The 13632-nt window shown below is 44.6% G+C and overlaps 1 protein-coding gene across 5 annotated transcripts in view; it reads right to left on the bottom strand.

Annotated features, from left to right (window-relative positions):
- Positions 1–13632, bottom strand: part of RNLS (renalase, FAD dependent amine oxidase) — a 62862-nt gene extending 49230 nt beyond the window's left edge. For 2 of the 5 annotated variants that reach the window (XM_074544524.1, XM_074544527.1), the window contains exons 1-4: positions 13475–13632; positions 13125–13221; positions 11891–12033; positions 11092–11250 (exon numbers count right to left, since the gene is read on the bottom strand). In XM_074544524.1, coding sequence (XP_074400625.1) covers positions 11092–11250; positions 11891–12033; positions 13125–13221; positions 13475–13628 — 553 coding nt within the window. In that variant the 5' untranslated portion in view covers positions 13629–13632. Of the gene's footprint in view, positions 1–11091; positions 11251–11890; positions 12034–13124; positions 13222–13335 lie in introns of all 5 variants that reach the window. The other 3 variants (XM_074544525.1, XM_074544528.1, XM_074544526.1) reach the window with 3 other exon arrangements.

Here is a 13632-nt window from a genome sequence, read left to right as displayed (position 1 = left end):
TATATTATATTATATTATATTATATTATATTATATTATATTATATTATTATATTATTATATTATTATATTATTATATTATTATATTATTATATTATATTATTATATTATATTATTCACCTCTTTCCAAGTGTGCAGATGCTGACAGAGCCAGGATTCTGCAGCACCAGCCCGAGGCAAACAGACTTACACTGACATCTAAAGGTGTCATTTACTATCTGATGCCTTACAAAATGTCTGAAAAGGGCCAGCATCTTGTAAAGAGGTAACAAGACAGAAAAATATCAGTATTTCATTCTTACAATGAGTGTCCCAGTATTTAATTCTCACAATGAGTGTCCAAGGCCAGGCTGGATGGGTCTTGGAGAAATCTGGGATAGAGATTCCCTGCCCATGGAATGAGATGAGTTTTAAGATCCCTCCCAAACCATACTAAAATCATCTGCACATAAACCCCAATTTTGAAATTTGAGGCAAATTTCCTTTTTTCAGTCAGAATTATGTGGTGTTTTCTTCCATCTAGAAAACTCAGTTTTTGCTAAATTCTGTCTTAGGGAAAAGGATGCATCTTTTCCATGGAGCTGGGCACAAATCCCAGCTGTCGTTCAGCCACTTGAAATGAAGTGGTTGTTTCAGAGTTAATATTTTTCCCTGATTTTAAGTTGGTTTTGAGCATAATTCCCATTAGAAAATGTGAATGCTGGTTTTGCAAGCAGCATGGCTTAAGTCAGAATATATGAAAAGGTCTCTCACCAGTGATCCTAAACACACCTCCTACTGTGCCAGAGAGAAATGGACAGGGAAACAGACAGCAAATCTATTTCTTTTGTGCTTTTCAAACCTTGTTGTTCTGCAGTCACTCCACAGCCTGTGAGACACTTAAACCTGCACAGAGTTCACTGAATAAAATTTATTTTCCTGAATTTCCATAGGCATCCAGCCTGTTCTCCCTAAAGTACAAATGCACTGGGAAGGGAGCAGTAAATCCTTCTTCAAGCAGAGGTGCACACCCATCCCCTGTGCCTGTGCAGAGCCTCACATCCTGGCAGAGCTCTGTTTCTGAAGGATTAATTTGGGAACAGAACTGGAGGCTCCTGGTGCTGACTCTGGGAAGCCTGATCTGCATGTCCCTTGTTTTGTGGGATAAATCAAGTGAAGAGATAGCTTTAATCCATTTCAGCAAGGTTCTTTAAAGTTGAAATAATTTGTGGCAGCAGAGTCCCCTGCAGCAACAGGAGCTGCTTCATCAGATGAGTCAATAAAGGTGACCAATCACACCATTCCCTAAATTACACCAGCCCTTCAACAGAGTTTGGTTTTAAATATTTTTTTTTAATAGTTACAATGCTTTGAGCATCCCTGGCAAGGTGGAGAGAGGAGGGAATTAAAAACCTAAGGAGCAGCAAGGCCGCCAGTAGTGAACTCAGGCTCCCAAGGCAGCACAGGTAAACCCAAAACCATCTGTAATATCTCACCTGATGGCTCAGGAAATCATTTCTGATTTCTACAAAAGGTGTCTGAGTTATTCCTAAGGCTTCTTTAATCCAAGAGCACACCAACATTCCTGGAAATTACAAAGCTGAGTGGGGAAAGCTGACAGCAGGCTCCACAAAGAATTCAGGTTTGACTCAGTGCAGCCAAAACCTCATTAGGTTTAAAATTAGTATTTTTCCTCTGCTTTAATCCAGATGTGGACTGCAAAAATAACTGAAAAGGTCACAGACATGTCCGTGGGAGGTAAAGATAATCTTTGTAAAGAATGGTCTCAATTACAGTGATAGGAGTGGCCAGCAACCATTAAAAAATCCTCTAGAAATCCACAAAACCCCATCCAGTCCAGAGGCGCTGCCTAAACTATGAGAATGCCTTTAAAAAACATTGTCCAGTGAAGGCTTTTGTCTGCCTACTCAATTGCAGCACTAAAAAATAAATAAATCCCAAAGCAAGCAATTAAATGTAAGGACTGCTTGCAAACCTGCACCAGACTTTTCAAGGGTTTGCTGCTCTATAAAAGCCACAGTCTGAGTGGCAGATTTCACATCAAAAAGAAGGCTGTAAAGTCCAAATCAGCCTGTGGTCACCTTTGCACATTTCTGTCTCTCAAGTGTGCCCAGAACGTTTGGTAACAGGAAAGCAGAGAGAGCTTTCCCAAATATATTTTTCAAAAAAAAAAAAAAACCCAAGTGAAAAATTTCAAACAAAAAAAGAGAAATATTTTACTGAAAGGTGACGCATAAATTATCATATATCCCAAAACCAACCATCAAAATAATTTTAGATTCACGATCTGAAAATTCAAAGCTGGTAAAATTGCCCTAACTGGACTTCCGGAAGAATGAGATCTTACAGCACATCCCAGCCTCCTACAACACAGAAACCATCATTAAACACATGTCCCACAAGACACAAATAGAGAAGTTTCAGAATTGCTCAGTTTGGTCTCATTTTTTGGCAAGGAACTTTTTTTTTCCCCCAGCCCCCTTTCTTTTAGGCTCATGGCAGAAAAAGCAGCTTTGGAAAGATTTCTCCATCTGAACCTAACCCCTGGAGAGAACCAAAGACTGGGAAAAAACTGAGAGGTATCTGTGTTTACTGTTGGGATAAACAAACTTCAGAGCATTTATTTGTTCTGTTCCAAGTATGTCCTGAGCTCAAATACCATCACCTTTATTATCCAGAAAATTAAAACCCCACTTTGTGCACACGGCTGATCCTTGTGCACGTTCAGCTGATCCCATGTGTCTGTGGTCCCATTCTCTATTTTGGGTACTGGAATGACACAAAAGAGCTAAAAGAGCATCAGATAAATCTGTGACCAAGAGCCCTGGTGCTGCTGGACCCTGCCAAGCCAGCCCAGGCTGCAGTGGCAGGAGAAGCACATCCAGGTTTAAGGAATTACAAACAGCCACATCAGGCAGATTTGAAAGTGTCAGCACACAAAAAAAAAACCCCTTTTTTTCCCCAAACCAGCCCAGCTAAATCAGCACAATCTGCTGCCAGTTTAAGGTGCAGGTGCTCTGAAATCCCTCCTGGGACTGCACAGGAAAGCTGAGCTCAGGACCCAAACCACAGAATCACCAGCACTCACTGAGAGAGAGGGCTCAGCCACTCTCCAGCCTCTGAGCTGCTCCCTGCCCTTGCTGGAGGAGCAGGATGTGCCAGCAAGTCTGTGGGCCACATGGTGAGCTGAGGATCACACCACTGAGGCTGCTAAAAATAACTCCCCCACCCTTTTTTGGGGGGGGAGAAAGGGTGGGGGGAGTGTGTCTGAGGTGCCACAGCCCAGCTGTGCTGCTGCAGCTGGAGCTGGGGCAGGGACTGATGGAGAAAATGCTTCTGCCACGTCCCCAGGCACTGCAAGGGGATGCTGTGACACAACAGGACTCACTGTCTCTGCAAGGTGACTTTTGAAGAGCTGGCACCCTGGTCTGGCCAAAGGATGGGCAGCCATGGAGGGGGAACCAAGCCTGGAGAGAAGAAGATGCATGTTTTGCTCTTCCAGCAAACTGCATCTGGTTTTCCTTCTGTTTTACCCTGACATCTGTCAAATAAAGAGTTTCAGCTCTCCACCCAAGGCAGGCAGCCTCAGCTGACAGCACCAAAATGGAAAGCAGCCCTTTATCTAACACAGACTGGATTTCACTCTCTTTTCCAGGCCTCCTCTTCGCTCACACACATGGGGTTTTATCCCCACACTCCCCAGATGGAGAGGGTCACTGGCATCAATGTGTTCGACAGGTTTCCAATGTGTTCCACAACTGCAGGATAAACCCATTATAATCCCTGTAGATATTTTAAAAAACACCTTAAAGAAGACCAGGTTTCCAATGTGCTCAATAACTGCAGAATAAACCCATTACAATTACTGTAAATATTAAAAAAAAACACCTTAAAGAAGACCAGGTTTCCAATGTGCCCCATAACTGCAGGATATTCCCATTATAATCACTGTAAATATTAAAAAAAAACACCTAAAAGAAGACCAGGTTTCCAATGTGCTCAATACCTGCAGGATAAGCCATTATAACCACTGTAGATATTTTTTAAAAAACCTAAAAGCAGACCAGGTTTCCAATGTGCTCCAGAACTGCAGAATAAACCCATTACAATCACTGTAAATATAAAAAAAAAACCCACCTAAAAGACGACCAGGTTTCCAATGTGCTCAATAACTGCATGATATGCCCATTATAATCACTGTAAATATTAAAAAAACACCTAAAAACAGACCAGGTTTCCAATGTGCTCCATAACTGCAGGATAAACCCGTTATAATAAATGCAGATATTTGAAAAAACACTTAAAAGCAGACTAGGTTTCCAATGTGCTCCATAACTGCAGGATAAGCCCATTATAACATTATAATCACTGTAGATATTTAAAAAAACCACCTAAAAACAGGCTAAGCCAAACACACGCTGAAGAACACACACGGCCTACTTTGATATTTTTATTTTTTTTCTTCTCCTGATGTGCAATTCCAGCTCTGGCAGCCTTTATTTTTAGCAGTACTCCCTCAGAGAGGCTCTCCCTGAGCTGCAGTGAGCCCAGAGGAGCTGTGCCCTGCTTTGAGGGCTGGCACAGAGCTTCTGGTGGCACCTGCTCCTCCTCAGACACTCCCCACATGTGCAGTGCCACCTCCTCCTTCCTGCCTCCCTCACGCCTGCCACGCCATCCCAAGGGCAAAACCCTTGACAAAATCCCAAATCCTCGACATGGAATGGACAAAACCAACAAAAACTGCCTCCCAAAAACACAAGAAAACAACCTCCCAAGAGGAGGGCCATGGAATGGACAATAACAACAAAAACGACCTCCCAAAACCACAACAAAACAACCCCCCAAGAGGAGGGCCATGGAATGGACAATAACAACAAAAACCACCTCCCAAAACCAAACCAAACCAAAACAACCTCCCAAAAGGAGGGCCATGGAGATGGTCTGAGGGATGGAGCAGCTCAGCTGGGAGAGCTGGGATTGTTCAGCCTGGAGAGGAGAAACCTTGGGGTGACCAAATTGAGGCCTTGCAGGGCCTGGAGGAGCCGACAAAAAAGATGGAGACTCATTATAAGGGCCTGGACAAAGGGGAATGGCTTCAAACTGGGAGAAAGCAGGGTTAGATGGGATATTGGGAATTGGGAATTGTTCCCTGGCAGGGTGGGCAGGCCCTGGCACTGCTGTGGCTGCCCCTGGATCCCTGGCAGTGCCCAAGGCCAGGCTGGACTTTGGGGCTTGGAGCCACCTGGGACAATGGAAGGTGTCCCTGCCCATGGCACAATGGCTTTTTAAGGTCCTCCCAACCCAAACCATTCAGGGATTTCATGCCAGAAATCTCCATTTCCCTGCTGGAATGGTGGGATCTCCTCTCAGGAGGGTCCAAAACACTGCTGGGCAAGGTTTGGGGCAGAGCTGGCAGCAGCAGAGGGACACAGGGATGGGAAGCTTGGCACTGCACTCACCCCAGTGCCAGGGATGAATCCTGCCCCAAATCCCAGCAGGACAGGAGGGTTTCCTGCACAGGGATGGATGCTCCACATCATGCTGCAGCCCCAATATTGTCTTTGACACCCCCATGCCAGGGATCCCCCAAATTCACCACTGACCCTTCCCCTGCACAGCCTCAGGCAGCACTGGGGGCTCTCCAGGTTTTAAAAGGAGCCCAACCAAGAACTCCTTCAAATATGTTTCCAAAAAAGCCCAAATATTTCCATATTGAGGCCTCAGCTCCCTGATAAGCAACTAACAAATCAGTGTACATGTTTACAGTGGACATTTCAAATCTGTTAGGTAATGAGAGCTCCAAGCTGGATAAGCCCTGCTCGGATTGCTTGGAACTGGAACCACAGAATTCCGAATTTATCGTGGTGCTATCCAAAAATAAACACATTCACTCAGCAAGGACTTGTGACTCGTGAAAAATTATCAGGGTTTTGTGCTTTCCTAACTCACATTATAAAGCCTTCCCACGCAAATGCAGCCCTGTTTCACTTGTATCTTCTCATCAGCTTGTATTATTTAAAACATGTGGGACATTCACACAGATGGAAAAGGGAAAAAAAAATAGGTCAGGCTGGAAACAAAAGCCAAGCCATCCTGTTTTATTAGCAGCTTAAACATGCAGAACTGTAATTTGAAATTCCAAGGAAAGCAACATAATGAAAACATTCTGAACACACAAATAAAAAAATAAAATAAAAAAACCTACTGCAAATCGCTGCTACCCTAAATTGCCATGTTGCCAAATGCCTTAAACTAAAAAACAGAACTGATAAGAAGGCTTCTCCAGCTGACATGAAAATGCACAGAAATAACTACACTGCTCAGAGATCATATGGAATCTCGGCTATAAATCCAGGATTTTTCTAACATCAGCAGCCTGTGTAACAGTCCAGCACCTTTGAAATACTACTGGACAATAAACAATTTGCAAAATCTTGTCCTTTCGTTTGCCAAGATCCTACTCTTAAGTAAATTTATTCCTTTCCTTGAACTGACATCACAAACCTCAGAAACATTTATTCCTTTCCCCTTTATCTGCTGCACAACCCCAGTATTTACTACCACAACACGTAAAGCCCAAATCAGAGCAGTGAATTTAATTTAGTTCTTCAAGCTGAATGTCCCAAACATCATTTGATTGCTGCCACCTATTGTTGTTCCAAACATGTTGCAAGGAGTTAACCCTTTATCCAGCAGCTACTGGAAGTCATGCTGGAAATAATTCTGCCTCAGCTGCTGCTAAATATGCAAATAAATATGCAAATAAATATGCAACTGCATAATTAGCATCTATTTGGGTGTGATAATTGTAGAAAGAATGAATAAAGGTTGAAAATTAAGGTGAATTATATATATATAATATATTTATATATATATATGCATATGTAAAAATACACACTGTTAATTACATTATTTATTTTATATCTATTTTAATATATATTAATATATGTATTATATATTATATATAAAATACATTATATAGTATATCTTATATCTTATATGTTATATATTTTATATATATATTATATTATATTATATTATATTATATTATATTATATTATATTATATTATATTATATTATATTATATTATATTATATTATATTATATTATATTATATTATATTATATTACATTATATTATATTACATTATATTATATGTATTATAAACACACACCGTTTATTGCATTATTTATTTTATATCTATTTTTTTAAAATTACACACTAACTTCTCCGTTAATCCAAGACTTGGCCTTTCCCTCACAAGAGAAGTAAATCTGGAACATTCATTTCTCACACAGCCCATAAAAAATGGCAATTTTAGGTTGCCAAAGGCCACTTAATTCTGTCTCCTCCTAAACACACACAGCTTCTCAATGACATAATGTTCAGGCTCATCTAAGAGGTTAAAGGACACAAAAACTATCCAGTCTAGTTTAGTCTGCTGAGTTTAAGTATTTAAACAGCAATGTGAAATTTGAGGGGTTGTTTCAAAATAATAATTTTCCAAATTTGGTGTAAATAAGTGAAAATTGTTTAAAAAAAACCAAAACACATGGGGGACAAAAGACCTCCTCCCTCAAACAGGAAAATGGTAAATTCCAGAGTGGTAAATTATTTAGCTCCAGAATCCCTCTTCTATAAAATAAGGGTCTTCCAGAGCAGCAGGGAATATTCCCAAATCCTGTCCCTTTTCCTTTCAGAGGAATGAGGGATTTGTCATTACAAACAAGCTGTGGGTCTGCTGGTAGATAAAACCAGCACTGGGAGATAAAAGAAACAATGGGAAGGATTCCACTGATTGATGAATGGAAAAAGAGATTTGCTTTTACAAATAAACTTTAGGTGGGCTGATAAATTAAATTAGGTATGAAAGATGAAAGAAACAGTGGGGAAGAAAAACCCCTAAATTTCATGAGAATTAAAAATTAAAAGGGAAAGTTGTACATTAGAGGGAACCTTTGGTAACAGGCGTATCAGGGAGTATGAACCTCTCAAGTACCTCAGAAATGGGGGAAAACCCCTAAATTCCATAAGAATTAAAAATTAAAAGGGAGGCTTATACATTGGAGGGAAATCTTTGGTATCAGGCATTCTGGGAAGTCTGTACCTCTCAAATACCTCAGAAATGGCGGAAACCCCCCTAAATTCCATGAGAATTTAGCATTAAAAAAGGCAGGCTTATACATTAGAGGGAAATCTTTGGTATCAGGCATTCTGGGAAGTCTGTGCTTCTCAGGTACCTCAGGTAATGGGGTTCTGAGTTTTAGGGATTGTTGGTATTGGGTTTGTAACCTCTGTTATTTTTGGTTTTTATAAGCAGTACTGATAAATAATGATTGTTGTTAATGTTATATGAATACTTTGAAAAGCTTGTCTTAATCCCTTCAAACACTTCCGGTTGATTAGTTGATTATATAATGTGAGTTCTCGGATTTTTATGGTAAGAATTATTATTAAGGTATTGTTGTAGTATTTACAGCCAGCTTTCATGTGTTTTACTGTTTCTCTATATGATCATTTACAAGACGTGTCTCTTCAGGATCCTGTATTTTGGTTTCTTAAGTACTCATATGTTTGGTTTGTTTTTTATTTTAAATCCAGACTGCCAGTTCTGCGGTTTTCTTCAGTTATTATTACAGACATAGTCCAGCAGAGAGTTCAGCTGTAACATTAACTTCTTGTTTTTTTTGAGTTTCAATTTTGTACTAGGTAATCAATCTTTCATTCAGCTGCATTTTCTCCCCCTTTACACTCTCAGTATCCAGATCCAAGCTCATTATCCTGACTGTGACCAGTTTCAGAGGGAAATGTGGCTGGGAATTTGGGATAAATGTGGGAATCCACAAAATCAGAGGGTTTTGGGAAAGCTGCAAAAGGCAGGCCCCAGAGACAGCAGAACTGTGATTAGAGCTAAGCAGCAGCCATGAGATTGGTCAGCAGAAAAATTATTTAGATTGTAGAAAAGTAAGAACAATCAGGACAATGGTCTGTGTATTAATGCTTGTTTAGAATAACTCTCTAAGCTACAGAAAGTTTATCTAGCAAGATATTAGGAAGTTCTAAGCTTAATAATGGAGCTCTGTGCATTGTGTTTTAAGGCTCACAAGCAGGTATTGTATTCGAAATAAGCAAGCATTGTTTTAACAAAAGGTACCTGTGCTTATAGTGGTTGGATGGAATTACTGTCAATGTGCTTTTGCTTTGTGTGATTGGTCAAGAAGCTTATAAAGTGAGTTGTAACATTAAGTTCTGGATCTGCTGCCTCAGATGTGAGCTGGTGGCATCTTCCCATTGTCATAACCATGTAATGAGACTGATACTGGAAAATCAAACAGCTCAAGGCATGTTCCTCAGCAGCCCTGTCCCCTCCATGGTCTGTAAATAACCCCCCTGCCAGCAATAATAAAAATAAGCTGTGTCCTCCAAAATCTGAGAGATCCCAGGGGAATGCCCCATGGTCTCTCCCTTTATTGGAATAAAGTAAAAGCACTCCTCTGTCTCCTTTTTGGAGAGAAACCTCTGGTGTTTGTGGATTAATTTTCCTGACACCTTTAAGCCATGAGCGGCCACACGTGATCCTTGGCTGGCCACACAGGGGGAAGCCCTCCCCTTCCTCCAGCTCTGCACATCTCCTGCTCCATCCCACGGCAGCAAGAGATCCCTGCCACCCTCAGTGACAGCCACAGGGAAGTTCCAACAGGCAGCAGGGGCAGCTGGAATCGCTACCGGGAGGGAGCGCACAAACATGGCTCCTGCTAGAATCCGATTTCTGCCCCTGGATTTGGGAAAGCAGAGCATAAAAACGACTAAAAAGCATCAGTGTGGAGGGGAGAGAACACCTATTCCTTCCAGCAGCTGTCAGGAAATTGCATGTTAAATGCCAGGCGAGGTGAATCCAGGGAAAGCTCCCTCCTCTGCCAGCAAAACTCGGCTCTCTGACACACAACCAAAACATCCCTGAGATTTACACACAGCGATGCACCCCAGCCTCTGCAAGCCAAAACAGAGCTCGAGTGCACCCTGCTCAGGCTCTGAAACACCCTCCTCATCTGCTCTTTCCCCCTCTTAGCTCTTAGCATAAAGAACCAGGAGTGAAGATGCTCATGGCTCCAATGCCAAGGAGCTGTGGGACAGGGGGAGTCAGAGATGTCCTGCAGCCTGAGATGCAGAATTAACAGCTGGATGGACATCTGGAAGCTGGTCTCACCCAGGGAACAGGCAGAGAGGGGAAGAGAAACAGGAAGAAGGGGAGGAGAAGACAAAACTTGCTGGATTCCCTCAGATAAAAGTCAACCCTGCACTCACACAGAATATGAAGAGAGGATGTTGTGGGAAGCACCTGGCAGCTCCAGCTCTCCCAAGAGCAAGTGAAATGAGCTGTTCACCTTAATTACACCTTCTGAAGGGGAGCTGTCTGCTTTCTGGACAAGAAACTATTTAATTACCCCAAGAAAAACAATTTGCAAAGACATCAGTGCCAGCTGGGCAAGGCCTTGAGGTGCAGACAGCAGAACCTCGGGAAGGCTCTGAAAAAAAAACTCTCCCTCTACTTTTCTTTTCTTCTACTTTTTATTTCTATTTTTCTATGCTATTTCTTATTTTATTTTTATTTCTTTCACTATTAAACAGACCACCTCACCTGGGTTAGACTCATCATTATTTTCCAGGGTAAATGGGAGGCCTCATAAAACAGCCACCAGCAGAGAAATCCTGTTCTTACAGAATATTTACCCACTTAGGCACAAAGCTTAAAATCAGAGGTTGCAATGAAGATACTTCTCTTTACAGAAATGCCCAAGAAAACCTGGGCAATTCAGTAACTATTTGCAAGCTGCACAAAGACAAGCCCTGCTTTAGAAGTCAGCAAAAAAAATCAAAGATCAGATTCAAAACTGACTCATCCATTTAGATATTTTATGCTGTCAAAGTGTTACATACAAGGCCTTGAAATTACCCACCTCTTATCATTCTCCAGCCTGTCCTGATGGAATAATTAAGCAGCTCAGACTGCTGAGTGTTATTTTTTTTGCTTCACAAGATGCTCAGATGCTATTTTAAATTCGACACCTGCCATCCTGAGGGCTGAACTTACTGTTGACAATGTCACCCTGCAGCTGGAGAATCTGTGGGACAGGCATGGTGAGAATTACCACATCAAACTGCTCCGGGGGCCCAGCTTTCCTGGAGACTTCCCACCTGCCATCCCGCAGGGAAATGTGAGTTACGTGCTGCTCATAGGACACCTCTGCACCTGGATGGAGGAAAAAGCAGCAGATAAATACCTCACAGCAGGGAATTCCACAGGGAAAATGCACACAGAGAGAGTTATTGCAAGGGGGACAAGGGGGAATAGCTTCCCACTGCAATTATAGCTAATTATTTACAAGACCAGGGTTTAAAACAATCAGCTGACTAAAAATAAAAATTAAAACAATTTCATAAAGGGACCAAAGTTTGACTGCTCTCATGGCTCAAACTTTGCTAAACAGGGTTAAATTAGTCATTGAATTGTACATGTGGTTGTGGCACATGACATCTAAGGTAGTAGTTAGAAAGTTTAAACTCATTTTCCATCCAAGGTAGTAGTTAGAAAGTATAAACTCATTTTCCTGCTCCACCCAGCAGGCTCACATCCTTCCCCCAAAACACAGGGTGCAGCTCACCCCTCTGCCCCCAGTTACACAGCAGATATTCTATTTGCATAAAGACTTTTATACCTGCAGGACCTGGAAATTCACCGAGCTCACAGACACTTTAATCCACCCAAGCGACTTCCAGACACACATAAACCAACCAGGAACACAAACATCCTCATCAGGGATGTAAAGGCACCGCCAAAAACACAGCCGTTAAAACCTTTCCCTTCGCACAAAGGCACCCAAAGGCGTTACCTGACTGCTCCAAATAGTACTTGACAACCGAGGAGATGCCCTGGGGTGCCACGAAATTGCGGGAGCCTTCTCTCTCCACCAGTCCCTCCACGGGAGCCGTCAGCGGCTTCAGGATGCCGTGGGTGACAAGCTCCTCGTAGAAGCTAGAAGGGAGAAATCCACAAGGAAATGGATTGAGAAATCCACAAGGAAATGGACTGAGAAACCCACAGATGAATGCACGGAAATACACATGAAAACTGGCTCCCTTTCTCACAATCGAAGTTAAGATCAGCCTGAATTTTAACAGGCTGCGTTTCAAGGCAGGTTATGCATAAAAGCAGCAATAAAAAAACAAATAACCTTGCTAATTGCATTGGGCCTGGCCTTTTACCTGACAGCAAAGCTACCTGTGCTGGAATTGTCAGCAGCTAGACCCGGAGGCAGAGGAATGCACAGCGGTTCCCTAAATCTCTTAACATCACCACGAACTCCAAAGACACTGAGGAGCGCAGGAGTATTCCAGGTGCCTGAAACGCTGCTTTCCTGCCTTTTCGCTGCTTTCCAGGCAAAATTCTGCATGTTCAGAGCGCTGCAACACCTCCGTCCCCTTCCCCACGGTACCCCTGCACCTTTCATCCCAACCCACGCGAAGTTTCCCGGTTTTCACCCCTGCATTCCTGCCCTAAATCCCGGAGGGAGGGCAGAGAGCGAGCGGCTGCGGGGGTCTGAGTACGATGGGGGTTAAAGCACCAGCAGCGGGGTCCCTGCGTGTCCCCACGGGCCACCATCCCCTGCGACAGCGCGGGATCAGCGGGATGGGGGCGGAACGAAGCGCTGGGGGCGGGATGAGGATGGGATAGGGCGGGATGGATGGGGCGGGATGGATGGGACGGGATGGAGGAGGGATGGGGGCAGGATGGATGGGGCGGGATGGACAGGGATGGGGGCGGGATGGGGGCGGGATGAGGATGGGATGGGATGGATGGAATGGGATGGAGCGAGATGGGAGAGGGATAGATTGGGCGGAATGGGGCGGGATGGAGCGGGATGGGGGCGGGATAGGGAGGGATGGGAGCGGGATGGATGGGGCGGGACGGGGATGGATGGGGGCGGGATGGATGGGGCGAGATGAAGATGGGATAGGGCGGGATGAGGATGGGATGGGGCGGGATGGATGGGGCGGGAGGGGGATGGAACGGGGGCGGAATGGGGGTGGGATGGGGCGGGACGGGATGGATGGGGCGGGTCTCACCTGAGCCGCGGCCCCGCCAGCTCCGGCTCGCAGGTGACGAACTGCGCGCCCAGGTCGGCGCTGCCGCGGTCGGTGCGGGTCGTGCTCATGCGGCCCCCTGCGCGACAGCGGGTCACAGACCGCCGCGACACACACGACACACACACACCACACCACACACGCCACACGCCAGGCCCGGGTTTCCCTCCCAACCCCGGCCCGCCGGACCCACCTGCGCCCCGCGCCTTGTCCCACACGGCCAGCTGTCCCCGCGGGGCCCCGCGCAGCAGCGCCGCACCTGCCGCGCCCGTCAGCCCCGCGCCCACCACCAGCACCCGCGCCATGGCCGCCGTACGGCACCGGACACGGACAGTGACAGCGGCTCCGGCACGCCCCGGACACCGACACCAACACGGACGCGCCCCAGGACACGCCCCGGACACGGACAAGGACACGCCCCGGAACACGCCCCGCGGTGGGCGGGGCCTCTGCCCCGCTGCGCTCCCCGTTGCGAGCCACGCCCATGGGC

The sequence above is a fragment of the Zonotrichia albicollis genome, chromosome 7 (assembly GCF_047830755.1).
Source record: "Zonotrichia albicollis isolate bZonAlb1 chromosome 7, bZonAlb1.hap1, whole genome shotgun sequence".
Classification (NCBI taxonomy): domain Eukaryota; kingdom Metazoa; phylum Chordata; class Aves; order Passeriformes; family Passerellidae; genus Zonotrichia; species Zonotrichia albicollis.
Note: the sequence above shows the minus strand (reverse complement) of the source record. Positions and strands in the feature narration are given on the sequence as shown.